Source organism: Triticum dicoccoides, chromosome 6A, assembly GCF_002162155.2.
Source record: "Triticum dicoccoides isolate Atlit2015 ecotype Zavitan chromosome 6A, WEW_v2.0, whole genome shotgun sequence".
NCBI classification, from domain to species: domain Eukaryota; kingdom Viridiplantae; phylum Streptophyta; class Magnoliopsida; order Poales; family Poaceae; genus Triticum; species Triticum dicoccoides.
In genome coordinates, this window is record NC_041390.1 from 77,082,945 (window position 1) to 77,092,494 (window position 9,550).

The 9,550-nt window shown below is 42.3% G+C and overlaps 1 protein-coding gene across 2 annotated transcripts; it reads right to left on the reverse strand.

Moving 5' to 3' along the window:
• Positions 1 to 406: 406 nt before the first annotated feature.
• LOC119315088 (prolyl endopeptidase-like) lies at positions 407 to 8,513 on the reverse strand. 2 transcript variants are annotated; one of them, XM_037589760.1, is made up of 13 exons: positions 8,328 to 8,513; positions 8,031 to 8,250; positions 7,536 to 7,736; positions 7,336 to 7,406; positions 7,107 to 7,263; positions 5,876 to 6,469; positions 4,856 to 5,236; positions 4,665 to 4,740; positions 4,506 to 4,569; positions 2,167 to 2,302; positions 922 to 1,035; positions 746 to 832; positions 407 to 695 (listed from the first exon to the last, which is right to left on the reverse strand). In XM_037589760.1, exons 1-12 carry the CDS (start codon positions 8,435 to 8,437, stop codon positions 767 to 769), a joined length of 2,190 nt encoding a protein of 729 aa, XP_037445657.1. In that variant the 5' UTR covers positions 8,438 to 8,513; the 3' UTR covers positions 407 to 695; positions 746 to 766. The 2 variants fall into 2 exon arrangements, with proteins under 2 accessions (XP_037445657.1, XP_037445658.1); XM_037589761.1 differs by having other exon boundaries at positions 407 to 832.
• Positions 8,514 to 9,550: the final 1,037 nt, after the last annotated feature.

Below are 9,550 nucleotides of genomic sequence, written 5' to 3' on the forward strand. Positions count from 1 at the left end.
TAGACATGAGCATACTCCAGGCTTGCAAAAGCCCAGCTAGAAAAACCAAGTCCAATCCCAAGCCAACCAGATCCAATCCATGGCCCAGAAAATAGCATGTTTTCTAGAAAAAGTAGTTGAATGATTTCAAGGGCAAAATAATGCTCCCTACGTCTAGAATTAGTTGACGGTTAAACAGATGAGTAAAAGATTTGCCTGCAAAAAAAATTAAACCTATTTTTAAAAATACAAAAAATAACTCTTATTGGACTAGACTTCAGGCAGAAAAGTGAAGCCCAAGCCCGGCCACAGCCCAAGACACCAGGCCAGGATGTCCATGCCAGGATTACTATATGGGTCGATGAAACCCTAACCGATTGCCACCTTCAACGATGCAACAAATACACATGAAAATAAAATGGTATGATATGCAAAGAAATCAAGAAAACACTTTAAATAAATCTATCAAGCATAACCTGAGCCCCGAGGGCCAGACTGAGCGTCCTGACTAAATCGTTCCAGCCAGACAGCTTCATTGGTCCATTTCAAGTTTTCAACAGCATTTTTCTAAGCAGAAACACACACCCCTTTCACATATGGAAGAATATATAGGCTCGGATAAGCTTGCACAACACAAACATTGCAAGTGTTGTAAGCTTCAAAGAATTGTAGTACTTGAACTCAAAAACTGTTCAGCAGCTGAAGCGATAGCAATCTTTCCCCTCCAGGATTACACCTTCCACCGTCTTGTGTGCTCAGCACACAGCATCTCCAGGACAGAATTGAACTACTCAGTCCATGTAGCGCCCAACATCTTCGACATAAAACTGTAACGGTCCGCGGCCTCATCAATCTGAAATTGAACCCAAGGCATGCAATAAATAAGTGAATAAGTGAAACTAAAACATAACTCTAGGATTTGAGAAGCGGTTTTGCACAAACCAATTTTTTAGTCGGCCTGCCAGCTCCATGCCCTGACTTGCGGTCAATGCGACCAACTATTGGGTTGGTCTGCGGGCTGTTCTCAATGCTAGTGCACAAGACATGCTGCATTGTCTGTGAATAGCAAGCAAAGCAAAAGGTGTAAGAACAGTAAACACGCAAGGAAACACACTAGCTAATCATCAGATAATGCTTAGATATTCAAGATAGTTTGCAACATCCGTCATCAAACAGGAACGCACACAGGTGAAGGTTTGTAATTACAAGAACTTATAGTTAGGGTCTGATCATGGTTTCAGCAAAAGTAGCACCTGCATATTGCTTGACAGTCTAGTTCCATGTGACAACACACCAAATTTCTCACTGACACACTACAAATTACATGGTTGTAAAACTGATTTGTACTGTAAATGACAAATAAGAACCACAATAAATTGTCTTCATTTGCATTTTGCACTGAAAAACAATTATCATTAAACTGCAAAACAACAATACAACCAAAAGACAATCTACATTTCTTCAAAATATGATGGTAACCTAACCTCTACGAGTCAAAAGTACAGAACACCAAAGATCCTATTAAGAGCACCCAAAACTATGAGAAAACGAGTCGAAGTAGATGCAAGATCAAATGCAAAAAGAGAACCAGGAGAAGTTGCTACTTGTTCATTAGAAAGTCAGCCTTTAGTTGAATACCATTCAGGTACTTTCTGAAAATATATATTTAGGAAAAGAGTCTATATGATGTTTATGTTTGTGCAGTTTATCAAATCACAAAGTTGTTAACTTATCCAACAAACTCAGTGATACTCATGTGACCAACAACTTGATCCCTGGACAACTGAAAAGGTCTTATAAAGCTTAAAGTTTCCACTTTTGCATGGATTAAGACATTGTTTTACAGTATGAAGTAAGAAAAAGATATCTATTGATAGCTGTGTTTGGCTTTTCATCATGTGGTTATGTTTACCCAGTGAATTATTATGTTGATGTATTTGAATAATGAACAATAATGGAGTTCAGACTACAGGACAGAATAAACTAAAATAAAACATAACTGCCCCTGTGACAAACAACAAGAGTGCAAAATCAAAGAGGTAGATACAATATTTTCCACATTCACATGACACAAGTTAAACTATATCATATCTATGCCATCAATTTTCATATCGAATAGAATACTAAGTGGTAATGGAGGATTCCATTAGCATGGAAAGGAGAAACAGACACAGGAATTCTACTTACAGCCAACAACTTCAGCGAGTGCAATGGCACAACGCGATCATCATGATCAGCTGTCAACAGCATGGTTGCTGGATACTGACAATTATCACCAAAGCTTTGCTCCCAAGGTCTCTTCACGTTATGAAGGGGAGAATATCTAGTAAATGTCCACCAGTAGTACAACACATTAAGTATGCAAAAAAAAACGTCAAGAATAATTTACTAGAGCAAATGCAAGAATGATGAAACAAATATGAATTGAACACTTAGGAAACAAAACAATTAGATCAACCACCAGAGCAATAGAAAATCACTCCCTAATTATATCTCCAAGTAATGAGCAAGTCCACTTTTACTGTCTGGTCCTAAAGACGGCGTTTTGCTGATCGTGTTGTACTGTAGGGATCATGCACAACTGTTCATGTGAGGTGAGCTGTACCAGTAATTGGAAACTGGAGGGATCATTCTATTGTTGGTTAGGTTTATTTATTTTTAGATATATTCCTATACTCTATCAACATCTACCTCGTGTGAGAATCTATGCGATAAATTTTTTCAAGTAACATTCAATTAATCAGAGCATATTTTCCCCTATCTAATGGGAGCAAGTGTGGTCTGATTCCATCAAATCTCTCCTACTTAAAAAGCATGAAAGGTTTTTAATGGTGTTACGGGCCAGGGGTGCCTCGCCTTGCTGGTTACCAGCCCAAGGCCCCCTAGGTCGGTTCCGCCCTGGGCCATCAGTCTGGCCCATGGGCCTCGTAGGAGAAGACTCTAGAAGCCTTGCCGTTGAAAGCAAGGAAGCCAGAGCCATGGAGGACTCCCCTCTACCGACGTATCCGACTAGGTTGTGTAAAACCTAGGGGCCCCTATATGTTATATAAGCCGGGACCGAGCTAATCGATAGATCATCATACAATCCTTGAATTTTACCTGTACTTTGTACACCCCAATCGCAATATACACGGAGGAGGAGTTGGGTTTACCTCTATCAGAGGGTCCGAACCTGGGTAAAATCGCCTCATGTTTTTCTCCTCCGACCTAATCACCACTGGGATACCCTACCAAGGGATCTACCGGAATCAACTCCGACAGTGGTGGCCCATGCAGGTCTTGCGTGGTGAACGCAGAGGTTTGATGGGATCTCTGATGGACGTCAGCGATCCCATCAAACCTCTGCGTTCACCACACTAGATCTGAATGGGCCACCACTGTCGGAGATGATTCTGATCCCATTAAACCTCTGCGTTCACCACACTAGATCTGAATGGGCCACCATTGTTGGAGATGATTCCGGCAGATCCCTCGGTAGGGTATCCCAACGTGGTATATTAGTTCAGAGGGGAAACATGAGACAACTTTACCCAGGTTCAGGCCCTATGATAGAGGTACTCCTGCTCTGTGTATATTGGGATTGGGGTAAAACCAAAGGATTATATGATCCATCAACTAGCTCGGCCCCGGCTTATATAACATATCGCGACCCCTAGGGTTACACAACCTAGTCGGCTATCTCCGTGAAGGGGAGTCCAGTGGAGGACTGCTCCGGCTGCTTCAAGACTCTTCTCCTATGAGGCACATGGGCCGGACTGATGGCCCAAGGCAGAACCGACCTAGGGGTCCTCAGGCCGGCCTACTTGGGCTGGTAACCAGCAAGGTGAGGCACCCCTGGGCCATAACACCGTCACAAGGTATTCAAAGGAGCTCTCAAGGTTAATAGGATTGAGCGTCTCATTTTTGCTTTTTGCGTATCGAACGACTGATCCGTGCGCCGCCTCATATAGTCAGCACGACAAAGTTAACATAAATCCCGAATCAGTTTACTAGTAAATCCCTAGCCGGTTACAACTATAACCCAGGGTGCCAGGTAGATACAGGTTTTGGAGTACAATGATACAGGTTTTGGAGTATGATGGTGCGTCCCCGTGTAGAAGTCGGAGTAATCGGCCTGGTCCGATACCTATATTTAGCCTAGTAGGTTGTAGGATCTGGTCATCCGGGCGGTCTTGTAACAGAAAATGACATGCATTTGGGTACGCGTGTGAGATTTATTTATTTTCTGATTTCTGAAACCAAGGGGAAGAGAGCGAGGCCAAATGTGCAACTCAATGGAAGTATTAGCACATGAGCTATTTTGATAAAGTTAGCTCCCAGCATGTGTCTAATTACATAGTAATTAATTAGGTGCTCCGCACCACCTCCTCTTTACTACGGGTCCAAGCTCCACCACTGCCAAAAGATCAATACTAATGTGGCATGGCAATATTGTACGTGACCCCACAACCAATGCAGTAATGACTATATAATGTCTAAACTAATAGTGATAAACAGGTATATGGAAACAACAGAAACTCCCATACTTGATAAGCCAGCCGAATTCTTCTTCCTTATCTGAACAACCATAATCTGTAGTCCAGGCATGACCTACAGAAAACATCAAGCATCTATTGATAAGCTGTATAAATAAATAGAGGTAAAGTACAGCTAATCACCAAATCCACAACAGAACTAGAAAATACCGATTGTGAACTTGTGAAACCGAAGCATATCCATGACACCAACATGAGCCAGGGCACACCCAAAAAGGTCAGGCCGCTGCAACACAGTGCAGGTTAAAGATATGCATGCCAAATATTGTATTCTGATATTACCATAAGATAAACTTGAAAAGCTCATGTAGCTTTGTCATAAAATGAGGATTTACTCTAACCTGGTTAATACAAGCAGCAATTAGAAGACCACCATTGCTTCCACCTTCAATACATATTTTCTTGTTACTTGTGTAACCAGAAGAAATAAGTTGTTCCGCACAAGCAATGAAGTCATCAAAACAATTCTGTTTCTTTGCAAGTGCTCCAGCTTTGTGCCACTCCTCCCCATATTCTCCACCACCCCGGATGTTCGCAATGCAGACAACAGAACCCATGTTCTTGCATAGGACAAGACGACTAACACTGAAAGAAGGGGTAATGCTTATGTTGAATCCACCATAACCATATAGCAAAGTTGGATGTGATCCATCGAGTTCGATATCTTTCTTCGACATTATGAACATGGGAATCTTGGTTCCATCCTTACTAGGGACAAAAATCTGAAAAATCAATAGTTAACAAAATTAAAACAGTAATAGTAAAGCGGTAAGATTTCAAGACAAGACAAAAAAGAGGCTACGGGCTTAAAAATATTTAGAAGAGAGAGATCTCCAACAAAAACGGAAGTTGTCACTCCGCTGGGCCTGGATCAATGAACCAGTTTGACAAACAGAAACTCCCGGTGACTGGTGGGAGTTTCGGTTTAGCTCTGCGATTGCAGTGCGCTTATGCTTTTTGCATGGATTGTGTACATTCACAAAACAGGGGAAACCTTTGCCTTGAGAAAATGACAAAATAGAACTAGATAAAAACCAGCTGTGCCAGAAAACACCAAGAATCAGCAACATTACCCAAAGGCAAGAACTAGGGGGAAATCCAATTGAGTTTGCCCTGTCGATACTTTTAAAAATAGATTTTACTCAAGACAACGTAACTTGCGAGAATGACAAACTCTTTTTTAAATCTCAAAAAAAAAATTGGATTTGAGTTGGTAATTTGTTAAAACTCAAAAAAAATCCTCACTTTTTTATGTTTAAATACTTTAATAGAAGTTGTAATTACCATCTACTTAGATCGGTGATCTTAGTTAGCTATTATCTTATATTAAATGTTTAAAAATTAGAGGATGCATGACATACCTGCTTAACTTCAAAGCTTGTGCGATCAAACCCAGGAACTGAAATTTCTCGGAAGGTCTTCATTTCAGGGATTGTAGATGCTAAGTTACACCTATAAATAATACCCGGAGAAAGAAAGCTCATGAAGCCAATAAAAACTTCCTTGTCTTCCCGTCTACAAGAGATCTCTGAAACAGAACCAATCTCTAGAGGCAACTGATGAAGCAAATTTCCAGTTATAAGGTCTCTTATCTGCAGAGTATGTTTAACATCTGACATGTAACACACCACCAACTGGTTTCCATTAACCGCGTCAGCTGACTCAAGCACATCTCTTTCATGCTCAGGAAGAACATCAGTCCACGCCTCTGGCTTTTTTATATTTACCCTTACCAGCTTATTCTTTGGAGCATTTTTATTGGTCAGGAATGTAAATTCATCACCATCGTTTGCCACAACTTGATATTGAGCATCAAAGTTGTCTATAAGCTTGACAAATGGAAGCATTTCCTTTGTCTCTCTGAAACCCTCTAATCCATGAGGAAGTGAAGAAATTTCACAATAGTATAGCTTGTTGACAGGATCACAACCATCATAGGTACCCAGTATGATGTACTGCCAACAAAACATAAGGTTAAGATAACTATCTTCTCTACGAAATATATAGCTTCCAAGACATTTCACTAATTAAATAGTTGAAGGTATAAGTCCATAGTCCCCCTACCTTTTGTGATTAGCAGAACATACGGAAACTACTTAAAAAGCATGCAGATTACACCCTCATTGAAATACTAGTGTGCTGTTTTAGGCACTGTATTCTTGCAATTTTAGTCCTTCTCTATTGCTAGATTTATTATATTTGGTGCTGGCCAAATGTGAGTAAATCATTAAAGAATTAGGATGAAAACTTTATTATATTTGGTGCTGCCCAAATGTTTAATGATATGTTTTAAATCATACATTCAAAGATATTATTTTGAAAATTAAATGAAGATACATGACATTTGTGCAAATAATAGTAATATATGAATGAACAAATTGGGGTGGGCAAATAATAGTAATATATGAATGAACAAAAGGTGAATCTTTATTGTAACTATAAAAGGGCATATGGTATGCAATTTGTTAGGTACTAAAATCTTTTAGGGTCGTTAATCTGAAGACACGAATGGAGATTTTGACAACCATGACATAGACACACTGAAAAGAAAATGAAGAACCAGATATGGTCTAAGAGAGGGAAGGGAAATACCTTTCCATCTTCAGTGACCGATGCACCAAGGGAATGTTTGGGGTTTTCAGGATCTTTCCAGCATAGTATATCCTCTGACTGATCAGACCCCAAGATATGGTAATATATCTGATGATTAAGATTGATATTTGTCTCGGTTCCAGCATCCAATTCCACTCTGACAAAAGGAATGACAAGAATTAAGAAGTGGGTACTACATTATAAAAAGGTAGAAAGTCCGTAGACCTACCCAGGCGCAGGATATCGGCCATAGAAAAACCCTTTTCCGTCATGTGTCCAACTTATAGATGAGAACTTCACCTGCATCATAGATAGCCACATGTAGGATTTCATGAAAAATTAGGAGAAGCAACAGGTAAGCACAGTACTGTTCAGACAAAAAAGAAACGATTCTACTAAGGTGCAATAGCGAGTTGCAAATCTACTTACCCAAGACAATTTGTCAGGCATATCCTGCCTGTCTGCAATGCCCATAACGCGAATAGTGATCCAGTCACTGCCACTCTCACTTAGCCCGTAAGCGATGTACTTGCCATCCTCGCTAATAGAATACGTTGAAAGAGCAACAGTTCCATCCTTGCTTAGAGTGTTTGGATCCAAGAGGACCTCCGCCTCTGCTTCCAAATCATCCTGCATTGTCACGGCATAGCACGGTCAAACTAGTGTACCAGCTCATCAAGAGCGTACTGGAGCAACACGATTTGAACAGAGACACACGGTAGTGGTGAAACTACAATCAGAAACAATAATAATCAGATAATGGCGTGTGGCATATTCCTAATCGGGGAGCTGCACGTGACACCAGATCACCACCATCACTAATCAGGGGCCAGCACGGGAGTGACAGGGAAGCATGTAGATGCATGATATTTAACTCCATTATCGATGCAAAGCTCGATCTGGGCGTGTGGCGGGCAGGCGCACCTGCACGTAGAGGACGCTCTGGGCCTGGAGGCCGGAGTTGTGGAAGTGGAAGTACTTGTCGCCGCGGCGGAAGGGCGCGGCGTGGCGCGGGTGGTCGAAGAGGCGCGTGACCTCGCGGCGCAGGCCCTCCCTGTCGGCGCAGCCGGCGAGCACCGACTCGGCCAGCTCCGCCTGGGCCGCCACGAACTCCTTGGTCTCCTCCGAGTCCGGGTCCTCCAGCCTGCGACCGCGAAGCGCAGTCAGTCAACCAACCAAACCCCGAAGACCAACAGGGAAAAAAATCGCAGTCAATCTTACCAGCGGTAGGGGTCGGGGATCTGGGCGCCGTGGTAGGTGACGACGACGGACTCGTCGCGGCGGACGGGCGGGTAGGCGAGGCGCACGGCGTCCCCGGCGACGGAGCCCATGGCGGCGGCGCGCGGGAGGTGGGGTGGGCCGGGGCGACTGGACGGGGGCAGCGAGAGGTGGGAGGGGGACTTCGAAGTGGAGGGACGGCGTTGTGGCGGAGGGGCGAAAGGGATTTAAGTAGAAGCATTGTTAACTGCGAACTGCCGTGGCGTGCTGGGTGCGGCCACACGCAGCGCCGACTGGGACGGAGGAGGTTTGTTGGCCACGAGCGTGTGTGGGTCGATGACGTGTGGGCCGTGGGGTGGCGGATTGGTGGTCAATATCTTGCTTGACTCGGGTAGTCAGAGCCGGGCGTCAATTGAAAAGGGGAGAGATTCCTATTGGAACGGGCACTCCCAGGGAAATCGGTTGGAGCTGCAAGATTTTTTTTATAACATAAACAAGGATACAATTTGTAGCTCGAAAGCACGTGGACTGTCGCGTCGACCTCCATCTACGACGAGGAGGTGCCTAACTCTTGACGAGAATGGGCTTTAGTAGAGAGTTCCCACTCTTTAATCAGTCCATCCCATTTTCTCTGGAATTTCCTACTGGACGCACGTTGTGTCATACTGTCTAGGTTTCCTCCACAGTGAGAGACCGAGCTATCGTTCGACTCGGCCAGCCCGTTTATAAGCTTTCATCGTCCCTGTTTTGGGAACCTTCTAGAGGTTTCCAGCCGTTTTTTTGGTTTTGGGAAACTTCTAGAAGGTTCCTGAACCGGTTTTTTTCTTTGTTTGTTTTTCTCGTTTTCTTTTTTCCTGTTTTTTTTCTCTTTTCCTTGTTCTGTTTCCTTTTCTTTGTTTTTTCTTTTTTTGTTTCTCCATTTGTTTTTCTTTTGTCCTGCTTTTTTCATAAAATACTTAAATTTTGTTCACATTTCCAAAAATTATTCGGAAGTTTAATAATTCTCAAAATTTTAAAAAATGTTTGAATTTTGAAAAAAATGTTCAAAAATGGAAAATAAAAATTGTTCAAAATATTCGAAATCTGTTTGCCTTTCCAACAAATGCTAGGATATTTTCAAATAAAAGACTGCATTGTCTGTAAAAAAATGTCCGTGTTTTACAAAATTTGTTCAAACATTCCAAAAACGTTTCTGGATTTCAAATTTTTGTGCACGTATACAAAGT

Excerpts from the sequence above, each read along its gene's own strand:
- LOC119315088 (XM_037589760.1), bottom strand. The coding sequence starts at position 8,437 with ATGGGCTCCGTCGCCGGGGACGCCGTGCGCCTCGCCTACCCGCCCGTC. Across the intron at positions 4,741-4,855 it reads TTGCTGCTTGTATTAACCAG|CGGCCTGACCTTTTTGGGTG; the intron begins GTTAGAGTAAAT and ends ACTGTGTTGCAG. Across the intron at positions 4,570-4,664 it reads GTTTCACAAGTTCACAATCG|GTCATGCCTGGACTACAGAT; the intron begins GTATTTTCTAGT and ends TGTTTTCTGTAG.